The sequence below is a fragment of the Cryptomeria japonica genome, chromosome 10, assembly GCF_030272615.1.
Source record: "Cryptomeria japonica chromosome 10, Sugi_1.0, whole genome shotgun sequence".
Classification (NCBI taxonomy): Eukaryota; Viridiplantae; Streptophyta; class Pinopsida; order Cupressales; family Cupressaceae; genus Cryptomeria; species Cryptomeria japonica.
This window is the reverse complement of record NC_081414.1, coordinates 251940865-251959277: the sequence shown is the minus strand read 5'-3', so window position 1 is coordinate 251959277 and position 18413 is coordinate 251940865. Positions and strand designations below refer to the sequence as shown.

Here is an 18413-nt window from a genome sequence, read left to right as displayed (position 1 = left end):
CATAATATTTCTTAAAATAAAATAAATTAGAATTTATGAAATTAAAGGATATCAACAATTTCATCTAAATTTAGTGATAACTATGATTATTTATTGTTTACATAAATTTATAAAGTTAATAGCTTTACTAAGCTTCTCAATTATATGTACTAATTTGATTCTACTCATTGATTATAATTAATATAGTATAAATTATTAATCTCTTCTATTTGCTAATTGTTTGACAAAAACATATTCAATTACTATTACAAATCTACAAGACAAGTACTCCCACTAAGTGGCACTTGTTATTATTAAAAAAGAAATGTATTAGTGGTACGAATGACATTGAATGAAAATTAAATGAGAACAGTGAAAAAATTTAACATAATTTCATATTTTATTTAATGTTTTGAAATGTGTAATTAAAAAATAAGGAAAATAGAATTTTATATTTAATGTTGGTCTTATGGATCAATAGAAAAAAAAAAAAGAAAATGGTATTTTTATAAAAAATTAAGATTAAAAATTAAATATAGATTATAACTTTTTTATTCAAAAAATTTAATTATGTGCAATGGTTGATTAGATTAATAGGAAAAATGGAATGCATAAATAGCTAATAATAATAATAATAAAAAAAAAATGTATTTAAGATTTATTCATATAATTTTTTTTTCCTTTTTATTTAGATTCTCAAAGATTCGAACTCGGGTCACCATTTAGGTGACTAGGGCGGCTCCGCCGTTCATAAATTTTTAATTGCAACTTTGCCAGGGGGTTTACTAACCAAAAAAAATATAATTTGAAAGATTTCGTTCCATAAGTTTATAAGCAGGGGTCAATTTTTTAATTGCAAATTTCAAAGATTTCGTTCAATCGTTTATCAAAAGCGATTAAGAACGCATTGCCTCTGCAATATGGAAGGCGTGTTATTCTTGGCCGATACCTCGCGTTACATATGATCCGAGGGACTACAGGTGCCCTTCCCCTGCTTTTGCATCTTCAATCAGTGATAACTATCTTTCGAGATTTATTCCCTAGCATTGCTGTTTTCTCTCTTAACCCTAACCCTGACTTTTGACGACTTCTTTACAGAAAAGCAGGGAAGGGAGCAGACCAGGATTATTCTGTTATTTGGGTTGCCCTGAGTTCATTTCACTCGTTTTTTATATCGTGTTTTCCGGTGTAGCCAAGCCTCCTCGAAAATTTATTAGGGTTTTATATTGGCTTCGGCTTTTATAAACCTAGCGGTTTATTTTACTCATGATGGCGACATCTCTAAGATATATTGTTAAGAGCTACTTTTTGGACGGTTTTAAATAACATTAAACAATCATCGTGGCTGATTGAATTTTGGTGATATGAATGTGAGTAGGAACTTGTATAGCAGGTTCCGAATTGGAAAGTATCAAGCTTGGAAAGTAGTAAGTTCCGTGTTTTGCTTTGATGCGCTGTTTTTTCCAAAAAGCTGATATTTGGAAAAAAAATGCAAAGTTTCAATATAAAAGGTTTACAGAATTGAGAACTAACAGATTTTTGGTAATGCCATTTTTTATGTTGGGAGGGTAAACATCCTTTTGTTTTTGCAGCCCATTAGCATTGAGTGCACTAATCATTATTCTCCTTTAGTTTAGTGACACAGATACAGAAGTTAGAATTAACAATTTTTTCTGTAATGCTAATTTTTATGTTGAGAGGATAAACATTCTATAGTTTTCGCAGCCCATTAGCATTGGGTGCCCTAATCATTAACCTCCTTTACTTTAGTATCAAAGATCCATCAAATTTGCAGGGGACTTAGAACCCAGCCTCACCCCTGCTGAGCCTTCGCATTCTAATAAATTGATCCTCGGTAGGTTCTTTGTAAACGAATTATTCTCATCAGTTGTTGCTTCTATTTTGAAACTAATAAATTAAATTTTTAATGGTTTTAAAAATTTGAATTATTTGTGAATCCATCATTTGAAAACTATTTAAAAGTCCCACTTAGACGAGAGAAAGCGTAACTCATGAAAAGATTTATAAGAGAAACTCTATTGCATAAAATAATATTGCAATGCTTTGGATTATATGATTATTTTATGAACTTGAAGTGTGTTCTATTGTATGTCCCATCTGGAATGGCTGAATACAACTTCAAAAGTAAAATTAGATTTTCCTATATAATATTCTATGATAATTTTTTGCATAAGTTATATTAGGTTTTATTCTAAGACAACACCACTCTTAATGCACAACTTCCATAATTTAACAGAAGGTAAAGACCGAAACATTTGAACATTCCTTATAGTCAAAACCAGTGACTCGTTCTTTTCTTAATGTCTTCAATTGTAACACCTGTAACTGAGATTTGTGATTCTCAAGTTTTATCTGGGGAAATGGTTGATTGAAAATATTTGCTATTGGTTTCTATATATGGAAATACTTTTTTAGTAATTTTTTTACTTTGTTCTCGATCGCAAAGAAAATGCTACTGTATGCTATTATTGTTTTTTCTTCCATGAGATTTAGAATCCTTAGCAATTTGAATGCAACTTCTATCATCACAATATAATCTCATAAGTATATCATGTGCCAAACTAAGATCTTTACCATGTAGCTTCTTTTGTTGCATGAGAAATTGCCCTATACTCTCTTTATTGTTGGAAAGTGCTACTTTTTCCTATTTCATGACACAAAAACGCTGTGGAACATAAGAATATATCACGTAGTCATTTTTTTGTGCCAATATTACCTCCCTATACTAAATCACAGTACCATGTTAACTGAAATATTTTATCATTACCTGAACACTTATTATTATGGTCAAGTGAGCTGACCCCTAGATTCACTCTTTGGCTTAAAGAGTTTTTGCATAAGCTGAATCAGTTTGCGCGCATATCTTAGTATTTAGAATGCTTCTAATGGCATTTTTACATGGAGCTTGCTCCATATCTCTCCTTTTTTGTCCAGAAGTAGTACACATATCCATAGACAACCTGAAATTTGATTCCATTGGAACTGGCACTGATTGCATTCATCTGTATTAAAATGCTTAAAAATATTTTCAATTGTTTGGGCTCGTATGTAATCTCCTTGTTTTTCCATTACATGTTATTGCAATTCTAGAATGATAATGTAAATCTTTGTGAACTTCTATTTCAAATCTAACACATACATACTCCTAGGGCTTTTGAAGAGTTCCAAATTCTTGCTTGTTAGAATAACATTATTTACATACAGAATGATAACACATAATCAATTCATTTTCCTGCTTGCTATAGATATTAGCATTTTACCATTCTCGAAGCCATTTGCAAGAAAATGTTGATCTATTCACATATACCAAGTACGAGGTGATAGTTTAAGACCACAGAAAGATATCTTCTCCTTTCATACTGTGATTGTTTAAGACAATAGGAATATCTCTTTTCTTTGCATGCCATGTTTTTATCTCCCGCTACAATAAATCCTTCTGATTGTGTGGTATAAATTTTCTTCTCAAGCTTTGCATATAAAAGTGCACTTTCAACATCCAGTTGATTCGAAACTCAGCTTTGTTGTAACAGCAAGAGAAAATATCATACAAAATTCATATTTAAAACACTTGAAAATGTTTTAAAATAATCAATTCTTTAGTTCGAGAAAAATGAATGCTCCAACATTAGCTTGAAACATTCATTCCTTCTATCTGCTTTGAGCATTTATCTGAAAATTTATTTGCAATCAATAGCTTTTCTTCTACATGAAGATTTACAATATCAACTATGTGATTTTTCATCAAGATCATATATTGCTTCCTCCATTGTCTGAATTTGGAGAATCAAGAACCTGTTGCACTCTTTTGGGCTTGTCAGAAGCCACATAACATAAAAAGGAAGGTAAATAAATTTTAATATTTTCAATTTTTGTACGTGGTGGAAGAACCTTGGTTTGTGAATTGTTGGGACTTCTCTTCAAACAGAGGATAAGGTTCTTTCTTTATTTCTAGTTGAAATTCTTCCTTTCTCTAAATGGAAGGGTCCTTCTCAACTTGTGTATCCAATAAATAGTCATCAAATCAAAATTGGATTCATAGGAATTTTCTGTTCCAGTTTGCAATCCATATCAATTATGGTCATTAGTCTGGTGTTTCTGTTATGGTGATGATTTTTAACAGACCACATCCCTACTAGTAAACACTCAAATTGTAATCAGATTGTAAAGGTTGTAGGATTTTCCTTCATCTAGTTTCTTGTTGTTGTTGTTGGTAATCTGTATAAAACTTCATGCTTTCTCTTGTCTATGTGGATATTATTTTCTTGGGAGGGAGCCAGTGGTCGTTGCAAGCAATTCAAATTTTGAATTACATAGAGGGCTAGTAGGTTGGTTGTAAGCAGCCTATTTGTCTATGGGAGGTCCTAACTTTTAATCCTAGCTAGCATGGAAGTTTAACACTGTATCAAACTCTAAAGCTAGACTAGGAACCCCTAGCATAGAAATGTGGCTTGAGGAATGTACTTGAAAAATGCACATTCCAAATAGCACGAAGGGTTAGTAGCTCAGTCATAGAGTAGGCCAACAAGCTATGGAAGCTTAAAAAATATTAGGTGTTGATTGTTTATTCCCTCCTCTTGTTCATGCATATCTTCTGTAGATGGGTATGCGATAAAACATAGTTTACATACTCCACGAGTCTATTTGTTGTTTTTCTTCCACGTGAGCTTTTGCATGGTTTGCTTGTCAATTTTTTTGGTGAGTAAATGTGTAAATTTAGTGAGTCTGAGCCAGAAACTTGGCAGCCTGTTTGCATGGGAAAAATGCAGGTTTGATAAAAAAAAGGGGTAAAAACATAGGTTTCACATAGTTTCATGCCTTTAAAACCCTTCATTTGCTCCTCTTCAATACACACAGTAGCAAGCAAGCATCCTAGAGCTAATTGGGAAGATCATTTAGGGGAAGAAATTTTTTCTAGAATTTGAGATTTGCATCAACAGGCAGTTTCATTTCTTTTTTTAAGCATTTAAATTTGTAAATGATTCTAATTTTTTTAGCATGTCAGATGTACATAGTTTGTTGAATTGATTGGATTTTTCTAAATTTGTGGATTAATTTAAAATTAAATGATTTACATTGATTTGAATCAATTTTTTCCAATTTTTTCTATTTTTTTGAACATAGAGTTTATATTTTAGGGTTTAGAGATGATATTATCATATTTTTATCAAATTTGTTAATTCAGTTACCATTTATTGTTACACAATTAAATTTTTTAAATGCATTTGAATTTTACATGATATTAAAGCAAATTCATGTTCCTACTGCTATGTTTTTTTATTCACTGTTTTTTGTTCATATTGACATTGCAGGTTAATATATAATAACAATGGCATCCAACTCTGCATTTGATTCAGACTCAACAAGTGGAAGTCATCTTGTTGGAAATAGACCCTTTGGAAGTCATGATCCTACTTGGAAATATGGAATGGTTGGATCGGTAGAGAGGCCTACGGAACAAGTAGCCATTGCACCTAATTTGCCAAGAGAATGTGATGTGGATATGCAAGGCATTATGGGCTCTAGTTACCGTCCACATTTATGTAGCCCATCCTCTTCATCTAGATTGAGTAGAGCTCGAGAAGCACAATCTTCATTGGAAGCTTCAGAGTGGAGCAAGGAGGTGTATAAAAAAGCAGATGAGGCAATTGCAAAATTTTTTATTTATTGCAACCTTCCATTCAGTGCGACTAGGAGCCCATATTGGGAGGATTTCGTGACAGCAGTGACAAGTGCAGGGGAAGGGTTCAAGGCCCCCTCTTCAAGAGATTTAAGTGGCAGGATGCTCCAAGATGCTGTTGAAGATGCAAAACAAGCTGTGGAAGATCAAAAGAAGCAATGGCAAAAGTTTGGATGCACAATTCTTTTAGATTGGTGGATAAATGGAAGGAACCACACCCTTCTCAATTTTCTAGTGGGTTCAAATGATGAGTTAGTTTTTTTGAAGTCAATTGATGCCTCTAGCATAATACATAATGCAGAAAATTTGAGCTTGGTGTTGGAGGAGGTTGTTTTAGAGTTGGGTGTACAAAATGTTGTCCAAGTTGTTACTAAAAATGCAGCAGCATATGCGGTGGCTGGAAGATTGCTTCAAGAGAGGCATCCAACACTTTTTTGGACTCCTTGTGTAGGTCATTGCCTTGACCTTCTTTTGGAGGATATAGGCAAAATTGATTGGGTGAGACCAATCGTAGAAGAAGCAAGTGATATAAAAAAATATATTTATAATCATCTGTGGGTTTTTAACTCGATGAAAGATTACACCAAGGGGCTTGTGCGATCGGGTGCTTCAAGGTCTGTGACTAATTTTCTAACAGTGCAAAGTATTTCTAGTCTATTGACTCCTTTGAAGCAGATGTTTGTGAGTCAAGCATGGTTAGAATCGCCTTATTCAAAGAACGTTGATGCAGAAAGGGTCGCAAGAATAGTTTTTGATGATGTTTTTGCAAATAGAGCTATAGAGATTCTCAAGGTATCCTCAAATTTAATTTAAATTTAAGTTGAATTCTTTTTTTTTAAAAAACTTTAGAAGCATTTAGTTTCATTATAAGTTGTAACTTAAATTGCTGTTACTTTGTACTTTGTAGGTAACAGAGCCACTTGTGAGGCTTTTGTGTTTGGTGGATATGGAGAAAAATTCAATGGGATATATTTATGAGGCCATGCGTAGGGCCAAAGAGGCCATCCAAAACTATTTCAAGGAGGATGCCAATAGATTTGCCCCTATTTGGGAGATCATTGATCAGAGGTGGAATAATCAACTCCCTCAACCCTTTCATGCAGCGGGGGTACTACCTCAACCCCAAGTTTTTCTTCTCTGAAAGTTTCACAGATGTTAATGGAGAGGTTACGGAGGGCCTAGTCACATGTATTGAGAGGATGGTACCTGAGGTTGAGGTGAGAGACCTCATCATTTCTGAGTTGCAGAGTTATAAGCGAGCTAGGGGGAGGTTATTTTCTTCACCATTAGCTATACGAGGAAGAACCACCCAAAAACCAAGTAAGAAAAATTGAAGTTTTATATCATGCAAGCTATAAATTTAAATAATTAATAGAATATTGTTTTGTAACAAAATCTTGAATATCTTATTTGCAGGTTCATGGTGGGAAGATTGGGGTGGAAATACCCCAAATCTGCAAAGGCTAGCCCTTAGAATTTTGTCTCAACCTTGTAGTACTTCTAGCTGTGAGCACAATTGGAGTTTGTTTGATGCCATTTACACGAAGAAACTTTATAAGTTGACTCGACAACGCCTCAATGATCTAGCTTTTGTGAAATACAACCTTCGGCTTCGCACAAGAAAATTGGAGGACCAATCAGAGCAACTTATTGATTTGGATGAGATCGATCCCTACAATGATTGGACTGTGCAGGATTATGACTCCTTGTTTACAGAGGTTGAGGCTGAGGAGGACTCATTACCATCTAGCAGCAGGGTGGAGCCGCAGGCACAATCTTCTAGGCCAAGCAGGGAGCCACAATCAAGTGTGAGGAACATACTAGAACGGGGAAAGAGGAAATTGTAAAAACTTGTGATTTATGATGATGATTTCCAAGACAATCATCATATATTCATAATAGTTATCAATTAGTAGCTAACTATTCTATCCACTGTCCAGCTCCACATGATGATACGATTTTGTGATCCATATGTATTCAAGAATCAAATCTAATAGAAAACTTCATCATGGTTTTTTTCAGTCTCATTTGATACATTTTATAATCGAATTTTGCTAAAAAATTGTGTTTTTTAAAGATTTTTTTAAAAAAAGTTGCTGAGTTCAAAATTTGGGCTTATTGAGTGCTCTCTGAGTCTGAGTTTGCAAACTATGCAATAGCAAATGCTCTTATTGCTGTCCATTTTACTAGATACAGATTTTGCATTCAGGCATAAAATCCAGCGCAATTTCATTTGGTACTACCTGTATCATGGTCATCACCACAAAAGTCAAAATTGAAATTAATCTAGTGATCATATGATTGTGACCTAGAAGTCTCAGAAGAGGGTGATGCAGATGACAGAATGCCCCATGAAGAGTGTCTACTATGGTTGAAACAAATTGGAGGAAGTATGTTAGGAAGATTTCAAAGCAGGAGGAAATCAGTGAACTAACATCATAAAGGTGCATGATGTGAGGATGCTGGAACTGGGCCTACCTATTCTTTTGTTGAAGGAGGTTCCTATCTTGAATTAGAAAACAGACTGTATTACTAATCAAGATGATTTTTGAGGGACTGCAATGTGACATTGTGAAGGAAGATAAAGCTGTTAAAGACTCTGAAATGTGGTTGTTGAAATGCAAAGGAGCTACTGCAGCTAACTTTTGTGCAACATGTATTTGGTTAGAGCAAAAGATGTAATTGCTGATGCCTACTATTGTCATTGGGTCCCTGTATTGAACTGTGGATGGAAAATCTGGAATTAGCCTATAGTTGTTGCAAGAAAGTTGAATAAAGGATTAGTCATTTTTATGATTCCAGTCTGCAAAATTCACAGTTAGTTAATATATCATAATTTTTGTGTTCTAATCATATTTGTGCAGGTATTAAGGAGCTGGCTTGCCTGAAAAAACAAATCCAAGTAATGAACAGTAGATGCACATGTTTGGTTGTATAACGTAAGGAAATACGCAGTCCAAAAGTTAGTGTAAAAAGCAGCCAGTTATATTATTTACTATGTTGTCTGCTGGTCTACAATGCTTTGAAAGGAAGCAATCATCACAGATGTTGTCTGAAGTTCAAATGTATGTTACTTTCTATCTATAATAGTATATTATATTATTTTTGATGATCAGAGAGTAGCATGTTTTGCAAAGCTGTAGAGCATCGTGGGACAATAAGATGATTGGAAATTCCACTTATGAAATATGTTATCCTGTGGATATGGTCAAGTATGATATTCTCTCTTTTGGACTTACAAAATTTTTTTTTTTTTTGGCTTTAGTCAGAACAAGAATTCAAATGTCATAGGAAACCCAATCGAAGATTAATTTGGTGAACATGGCTAATAATAAAATGTTGTATATATGCAATTTGTACTATATAGTAGTGGTACAAGATACATATGCATCTTCTATTGCCTGTATATCATATGACACAAGCCTATATGCGATATTGGAGTAGAAAGGTTTTAAAGGATTGTAGAGGGTGATATACAACTAGAATCATTGTAGAAGGACCAATTGTCAACAGCGAAGCAAAATATATTGCCTTCGTCTAAGGAACTGTAAGCAGCAAGCAGGTTTGTTGATGGAAATTGTGTTTCTATTCTTATTGGAAATCAAATGGCGTAGACATGTGTATGGACAAATCCTCTTCCTATCTAGAACGAAATAGATGAGATAGAAAATCAATGCTTTACATTTGAAATTTATGCTATATGATTGGACTGATGAATTTGCTAATCACTTCAATTCTTATGTCATAAATCATAGAAGATCATGTTACAGTTTTTACCTTCAGTTGCTTGGCTAGTACTCTCAAATTGATGGCACAACCAGTTGTCCAGTTATGTTAGTTAATTATTGTAGATTTGAGTGATCTTTTGATAACTTAGTCTCTAGTACCTTGATTGGGAGTTGTTAGTTGTTAACTTGTTGGTCTAGGTTAATTGATTCATCATATTCTTTGATTGATCAGTCAAACTGAGTGTAATTCCAGAGTGTTGGAAGTTAAAAGGAGCTTAAATTCACACTTTCAGTTAGATTCTTAGTGCACTTGGCCTATTTGAAGTGCTCATATTTTGGTATCCTCTAATTTACAAGTTTTGAGCTCTTGGAGATTTACTTGACACTTTCTGGTAGATTCTTAGGGCATTTGTCCATTTATAGCACACATTTTCTGTAATTCTCTAATTTTAAAGTTTTGAGCTAGTGCAGTGTATTTTTTGTTAGATTTAAGGAGGAGGTGGCTGCAGGTTTGAAGATTCAATACTGCGTATTCACTGTTCATATTTTCAGCAGTATTTGTTTGTAGATTGGCATATTCAAAGATTATTATTTTGATTGAAGTTTTTGTGTTTTAAGTTACATAGTTTTATGATCAAATTTTCTGAGTGCAAAATCTTTGTACCATGGTCTGAAAATCAACATGGTATCAGAATGTCTAGTGTGAAATTTAAGGATTCTTGTATGGGCTGCTACTTATGATAGGGAGCTATTGGAGGAATTCAGTGGTGTGATACCTGTGCTTATGTGATTGAAGTGACCTCACCTGTGAGAGTTTGTAGGATGGGATGCCTTAAGTGCTTCAATGATTGGAGTGTTGATCCAGACTTGTAAGATGCTGATTTGAGTTATTTCTGGCAGATCTGTTTGGTTTTAGCATGTTCTCAATCCTTCGGTTATGAATTGTCTCGGTCATATAGAGTGTGAGCGTTTAGTGGGCACTTCCAACTTCACACCTTGGAAGTGCATACTGTGGATGTTATCGGAGGCTGTTGAGCTTTGGAGTTTTGTGGAGATGAAGGTTGTAGCTCATGCCCACTTTGTTTAGTTGGTTGGCCATAACGAAATGTTAGCCAAGGTGAAATGAATCATCCTAGATTCGGTGAAGGGCCATTTGATCCCTCGTATCATAGAGAAGAAGACAACGAAGGAGATGTATGATGACTTGATGGTTTGCACTATATTGTGAACCTTTTTTGTAAGATGCTGCTAAAGAATAGGCTCAGTGCCACATGTACTTGTGATACACACATGGTGGGCAGTCTCCTTATAAAGATCATTGAGCTTTAAGATTGGTTCATTTCTATTAGGGTGAAGGCAGAGGATGATCAGTTGGTGCTCTGAGTTCTAAATGAGTTGACTTGTCTACATCTTGGGATCCTTTTGTTTGAGTTGTTTGTGCTTGTGATAAGCTTCCCAATTTTGAGAAGCTTTGGGATGGTTTTATCTAGGAGACCAGTTTGGAGATTGTTTCAACTAGAGTGGAATAGCCTAACCTAGACCTTATCATTGAGAAGATGAGGAAAGGTGGTAAGAAAGGAGAACCTAGGAATGGTTAGAAGGGGAAGGAGGACTCTAGTTCTTCTCAATAGGGGAAGAAAGACTTGAGCCATAACAAGTGTTTTGAATGCCACAAGAATAGCCACTATACTTCTCAGTGTCCTAGGAAGATGGGGAAGGGCAATTTGCAAGACAAGCAACAAAAGCTGTTTGTAGGGAGTGCAGAAGCTTCAGTAGTGGATGAGCTTTCCTCTAGGTTTTTAGACAATCTTCTCCATGGCTTATCCACAAAATTGTTCTTGATGTACTGTGTTATGTGGACAATGGAGCATTGAGACATATGATCTTCACTAAGATTTCTTTAAATGGAATCAAGGAATAGGAGTTAGGTGTTCTAGTAGAGCTTGATGATGATGCCACATTTCTAGTTATAGGGACAATGCCTTCTGGTGGTGTTAGTCAGCTGTATGATCTCTTATATGTGGTTTTGGATTAACTAAGAACTTGCTTTGGTGTCAGCCATGATAGATCTTAGGTGTGTGGCCTAGTTTGACAATTAACAAGTTATTATTAGAAACCTCAACATACTCTTGCTTGAGTTTTGGCTAGAGGTATGCTAGAGAGTTGTAACAGGCTAAACATCTATAGCAAAATAAGAATGCAATCTAACATTCTAAACTTAACAATTGATAAACGTAGATTTGGAATTTTTTTTTTTTAAAACATAAGAAAAGGAACTTTTACTTTTCTACTAGCATGAAGTATTATTAACTAATCAAGAAAGATTACAAATGCATATAACAGTTTAAAGAACTACTTTATCATAATTCCACATCAATTAAGAATAAGAGAAGTTAAGAGTTTACAGTATTTTGATATCAATTTGAATTCTTTATGTAGCAAAGTATCTGACCAGAGGGAAAGTATCATCAAGGCGATTTACCACCCAACCATAGGCCTGGCTATCTCCTGCACATCTTCTTACTGGAAGTGGCCTTACCCTTCGTAAGGGTGTAAGCAGGTCAATAGGTCTAATGCAATTTGAGCCCGGTGTTTTGACCCTACACAACTCTAGTTGGTCACACCATAGGTACCTCCTAACTAGAATGACCTCTAACTAGGCAGTGCATTTGGACCATGTGAACTGACAGACGCTTGTAAATCAGTGTTACCTTGGCCAAAGGTTTTCATAGTTGCAAGCACAATATAACATGCAGTAAGTGTTCACCACCCTACTCGGCTAGAATGAGTAAATAGGGATTAATCATACTGACCAACTAGGTTGCCTCTTATGCTAATTGCATACTGACTCAGAATTAAGAGGCACACTTGACTCTAGGTTTAAGAACTCCCTTCTAACCATTCTAGGTGTAGACTTTGTTGTGCTATATTTATGCATAGCTACCATTCACAACATGTTTAAGATACTTAAAATAAATTAAGTGTTGCTAAAGTTTAACTAGCACCATATTCGTAATCACCAGCTTGCATTCTTGCACCCTCATGTATACGAATATGTGCCTTCACTCTTGGATTTCACGGTTGATATCATTACTTCTGAATAACTAACAATTCTGTAATAATGAACCTTGACTCTCAGCATAAGAGTACGTATGCTTGCTATACCAAAACAAAGATAATAACACAATGTAAACCCTTTCTTATTTGTAATTTAGGACTGAATTCTTTAACCTTGTTATTTTGGTTAAACTTCTTCACTAAGTGTACTACAATGAGTATGATTTAAGCACGTTCCAGCATCTGTATCTTTTTTAGTTAATCTCTGCACATACAGTTTGCCACTGAGTCTATAGCTGTACGTTTCAGCTTAAAGAGATATCATCATCTATTGTTACTACTAAATTTCTACCTTTAAGGGTTAAATAAACATTTAAGTTCACTGCTTGCATCTCGGTTTGCAACATCGAAATGTTTCATATGAATTTGTTACTAATATAGTCTTCTTTTGCCTCAGAACCGAGACGCTACAAGAAGTAGACAATTACAATGGTAGCCATAAATGCATTCAACACAACCATTATTTTGAGTTTGTTTTAGAAAATTAACCATACTTTTGCAAGAAATAACTTATTGACCTAGTATCTCAGGGCATGCAAATATTTCATTCTAAACAAGAACAAAGCATCCAACTTGCTCTTCTTTCATGTTTCCCAGAATTTAAATTTTTTTATTTGAGAGTAGTAACTTGGCTTACGTGCCTGTATTCCAAGTTGGTTGAGTTGAAAACTCTTCCAAGCCTTCATCTACCTTTCTCAGCATGCCACGACATTCCCAAACCACTGTTCTACCACTGTTCGAGTTTCTTCAGCTTCTCCGTCAGAAAGAAAATCCAAAATAGGTTATGTGATAATGATCTTTCAAAGCTTTCTTTTCCATAGATAATGTATGGACTTCAAAGCTTTATCAAATAACTTTAATCCTAAAACGGTTAAATTCATTTAGTTTTGATTTCAAAGAATTTTGATTTTGTTTCATCAGATTCTATTTGCATATGCATAGGATTCTTTTACCCGCGTTGCTGGGCTTAAATATCTTTTTCCACGATATAAGATGTGGTTGCGTAACATTGCTTGGCACCACCTTACTTACATTAGCAAGGCCAATATATATGTGGTTACTCGCATATTCATAAATATGACCTTTGGCCAATATGTATATTGAATATGAATAAAAATTGATTCATATGGTTCACTTGGTATCCCTTAGCGATACTTATTTGACTATGGGTGTATATATACTCCTTATGGTCAACATCATGAGTTCTTGTTAAGAAGGAACCCTAACAACTCAACTGATTGTCTAGGGTTAACCATAATAGGAACCTAGTTTACGACGTCACAACCCTAGGCTCTATCATCATAACATGACATTTCCAATACTTATAGGTTTCAACTTAGATGGCAACTTGACCCTTCACTTGCTTACCTTGAATACCCAATGATACTTTCCCTCCCTTCTCAAAGGATGATGAATTTCCTGCAACCATTAGGTCATAACAATGTAGTTAGCCTGAAATCTTATCAATAATTTTAAATGTATTAATATGATTAGATAGCAATATAAAACTTATTGACTTATCAAATGAAATCATTTCACATGTGAAATTCTGAAACATTATTCAATTGACATTTACTAAACATCACATATTAGTGCAAATAAAGCACAACAAAGTATTAGTGAAAAAGAGGGATGTAACAAGGGTGGTCTTTATAGGTGGCTTGTTGATCTGATCAAACATGTAGCCCTACTGCATGACTAGGACCAACTTTGTGAGCTTTGGCACAATAAACTTTGGTCACTTGCACTATCTATCTCAAAGCTCATGGTGCAAGAATTGTTAGACATCAAGAAAAAGATGATTGGGGTGTGCAAGGGCTTCACATTCGACAAGATTGTCAAGACCACTTTCCTTAGCGGTGAGTACATAATACATATTGATAGGGATTCTTAATTTGATTCATTTACATTTGTTTGAACCTATGTCAACAGCTTCATTGGCAAGTAACATTTACTATTTTTCCTTTATTTATGATTCCTGTAGGAAATTTAGGATTTACTTCAAGAACAAAGATGATCTCTTTGGGAAGTTCCAAGGGTTGAATGCTTTTGTGGAGAGTCAAACAGTTAGGAAGATTAAGGTTTTGAGGTTTGACAATGGAGGTGAGTACTTTGATGCCTTTTGTTCAGATGTAGGGATCAAGAGGGAGCTCTCCATGCCTTACAACCCTCGATAGAATGGGGTTGCAATGAGGAAAAATGTGTCCATTATAGAGATAGCAAAGGCCATGATCAATGATCTAGATTATTCATGTTTCTCAGTTAAACTCGATTATTTTTATTTTTAAGTGTTGAGTCTTGTCTATAGTCAAGTGTGTCAAAAGAAGAGAACAAAGCTTGAACCCTCTAGCTTGAAGGGTGTGTTTGTCTGATACAATGAGTTCTCCAAGGTTCACAAAGTCTATGTTTTATCATATTAGAAGATAGTATTGAGTCGAGATGTGAAATTAGATAAGGATGCTTGGTCCTCTAATGCTTAAGAGCCCTCTAAGGAGGTTGAGGGTGAATAGACTTGTTGATGTGTTTTTTATGCACATGCGAACACAGAATAAAATACCTAAAGGTACCTTATCCTCTCTTGAACAAAGTTCCCGACTGCTGAAGATCTTGCCGAAGGATCAGTCGGAGTAACTCCAAGGTTCTTGTATGTAGGATCTCTACGTGTGGATAAGCTCTTTGTGGTATGATGTGATTTGCTGGAATCGCAAGGGGACTTACACTCAATGACCTAAATGTTTGATTTGCTGGAATCACAAGATTTCACTGGCCTAGATTTTGAAAAAAAAAGGAAAAGGATGAGGGCGAGGAAAGGATCTAATTCTGACACAAAGAATGTAGGAGCAATGAATAACCTTTGGTGAAATTCTAACTAAGTCTTGTTTTGACATCCCAGGACCATCTCCACAAGGTTAGTGCGATCTTCGGAGGAAAGCTTTATAATGTTCAGATCATCGCTTATAAGCATAGACACCATCAGGTTGATGCATATCAGTGAAGAAGTGACAATTGAAGTTAAGCTTAAGCTGAATGATTCCAGTTGACTACACAAGGCAAGTCTGCAATCAACAAACTGCTAGTAGTATGGATATGCAAATTTCACCATCAATCAAACACATTTCTTCCACTCATCTAATAACATGAAATCAAAACTGAGAAGTATAAAGACCATGGAAATTGTTGAATCGACCCATAGATTTCACCATTTCTTCAATGAAGTTTTACAAGCCTTTTACAACAACATCTTGGCAACAATCTTTGCCTTCTCTTTCTATTCTACTCTAATTGCTATACTATTAATTGACTCATTCACTATTTCTAACTATTCACCTTCTAACTACTGACCAACCATTAGCCTTTACAAATGAGGAGCCAGGGCTTATATAGTGTCCATAATACAATTCAATGGCTTGGATCAATTTGAGATCAATGGCCAAGATTTTACAATGAAACCCTAATTAGGGTTTGTTACAACAAACTCAATTCTGGCCAATGAAATAATTGCATTGTTTGGACACATGTCTTCCTTGGAATATTCGACCAATGGAGAATCGGGGTAGGTACATCGAAGTTTGTGACATTTCCCATGAGTCAGGTACATTGAATCTGGACACGCTGAGGTGGACCAACCCGACTGGAGGAGTGATGATTGTAATGCCACCTTGTCCGACACTTGGTTGATGCTCAATTTGGTAATGCTTTCCTTCAAATGTTGGACTGGAAGATAGATGGAGAAGGTCGTCCTTAATGAAACTGGATTGGAGGAGGTCGTCCTTGTTGATGCCGGACTGGAGAAGATCGCCCTTGTAACTGCAAGACAAACAAAAAGATGATTAAGGACACATGATAAATTTATTTCAACATAGCATTTTCAACTTAAGTCATCAACGAAAAGATATCAACATGAAACTTGCCCAAGATTTTCTCCAGGAACAGACCCTATAAGAATTTCGCCCTGGACCCTTTGGAAGGGTGAGGAGCGAAATTCCAACTTTAGCTCAAAATTCACATTTTTGAAGGTCAAACATCCTTCCAAGGCATAGAACATCATGCCTCACTCCTATCCAAGTCATGAAAACCAAAATCTTGTCTTAAATTGCAAGGAAAAAAGGAGAATTTAGAAATTTCGCTCTGGACCCTTTGGAAGGGTCAGGAGCGAAATTTTCATCAGGCTTCAAAACTTGCATCCTTAGCAACCCAATTCCACTCTAAGGCAATCCAAATGCCTTCTCACACCCTTGTCTAAGCTTAGTTTTGTCCAAAATTTGGAAGAAAAGATGACTTTGAGGATTTTCGCTCTGGACCCTTTGGAAGGGTCAGGAGCGAAATTCTCTTCTAGGCTCAATTCCTTCATCTTTCATGATTTCTTGCAACTTCAAGTCACTCCTAGGGGCAATTCCTTCTTAATTTTACCTTATCCCACACTTGACCTAGCAAAATCTGATAGCAAAGAGTGTTTTTGAGAAAATTTGCTCTGGACCCTTTGGAAGGGTCAGGAGCGAAATTCTCATTCTTGACCAAAAATCATCATTTTTTCAACTTGAAACTTCTTTGCAAGGTAGGATTTCATCTTTCATTGCCCTCGGAACAAGGTTTCATGTCCAAGAAAGGTCAAAAGGTAGGCTAATAAGGAATTTCGCTCTGGACCCTTTGGAAGGGTCAGGAGCAAAATTTCCTTTCCTGGCTAAAATCGTTCATTTTCACAACTTCCATACATCCCCAAGGATTTCAACATGTCAATTCTCTCCTTCAACATGCCTTGGACATCAAGATTTGGCCAAATAAGGCAAGAAATGTCTCTTAGAGAGATTTTCGCTCTGGACCCTTTGGAAGGGTTAGGAGCGAAATTCTTTATTTAGGCTTATTCCTCCATCATTTCAAGTTGCATTCACCTCAAAAGGCTAGAAAACCAATCCGGACACTCATCCAAGCTACAAAAACCCAAGTTTGACTTGACTTTGCTAGGAAAATAAGGATTTTTTAGGAATTTCGCTCTGGACCCTTTGGAAGGGTCAGGAGCGAAATCCATGTTCTGAGTTGATTTCCACCACTTCTCAAGGAAAGAAGACATAAATTTACCTTTCAACACGCCTTAGAAACCGACACTTGGCCAAAACTAGGAAGAAAATATGAGCTATAGAGATTTTCGCTCTGGACCCTTTGGAAGGGTCAGGAGCGAAAATTACCTTTTAGTCTTCTTCCTCTATCCTTTCAACTCCAATCCTTTCTAGAAGGTAGCTAAACATCATTCTTCATCCAAGGGACAAGGTTTGTGGTTTAAGCAAGTTCAAAAAATAGGTGTGTAAGAAATTTCGCTCTGGACCCTTTGGAAGGGTCAGGAGCGAAATTCACCTTCTTGGCTAGAATCCTTCATTTTTTCAAGGTTTTCAAACATTTCCAAAGTCCAAACATGTCCACTCTTCCCTTCAAAATGCCTTGCAAATCAAAATTTGGTCAAATAAGGCAAGAAATGAGTCTTAGGTTGATTTTCGCTTTGGACCCTTTGGAAGGGTCAGGAGCGAAAATCACTTTTAAAGCAAAATCTTGATCTTTGAAATCATCCAACTCCCTCTCAAGGCAAGAACATTCAAAAACACCTCCACATGTGCCTTGGAAACTAGGAACTTGGTCTTGATAAGTGATAAATTGAGGTGTATAAGGATTTTCGCTCTGGACCCTTTGGAAGGGTCAGGAGCGAAATTCCTAATCTTGGCCAAAATCCTGATTTCATTTTCACATTTCTCCATCCAAACAAGTGTTTTGCCCTCAAAGATGCTTGGGAACGAGTTGGTTCTAAGTTTGGGTCAAACTAGAATGTCTTATGGAGAATTTCGCTCTGGACCCTTTGGAAGGGTCAGGAGCGAAATTCGCTTTGGACCCTTTGGAAGGGTCAG

At 35.7% G+C, this 18413-nt stretch overlaps 2 protein-coding genes across 3 annotated transcripts; both read left to right on the top strand.

Annotated features, from left to right (window-relative positions):
• The first annotated feature begins 747 nt into the window (after positions 1 to 747).
• On the top strand, positions 748 to 7698 carry LOC131059848 (uncharacterized). Of its 2 annotated transcripts, XM_057992894.2 has the most exons (5): positions 749 to 959; positions 1078 to 1406; positions 5310 to 6469; positions 6585 to 6997; positions 7094 to 7698. In XM_057992894.2, the coding sequence occupies exons 3-4, from the start codon at positions 5327 to 5329 to the stop codon at positions 6816 to 6818; spliced, it is 1377 nt and encodes a 458-aa protein (XP_057848877.2). In that variant the 5' UTR covers positions 749 to 959; positions 1078 to 1406; positions 5310 to 5326; the 3' UTR covers positions 6819 to 6997; positions 7094 to 7698. The 2 variants fall into 2 exon arrangements, with proteins under 2 accessions (XP_057848878.2, XP_057848877.2); XM_057992895.2 differs by lacking the exon at positions 1078 to 1406 and having other exon boundaries at positions 748 to 959.
• Positions 6877 to 7524, top strand: LOC131858887 (uncharacterized). The gene is made up of 2 exons (XM_059212361.1): positions 6877 to 6997; positions 7094 to 7524. Exons 1-2 carry the CDS (start codon positions 6877 to 6879, stop codon positions 7522 to 7524), a joined length of 552 nt encoding a protein of 183 aa, XP_059068344.1.
• Positions 7699 to 18413: the final 10715 nt, after the last annotated feature.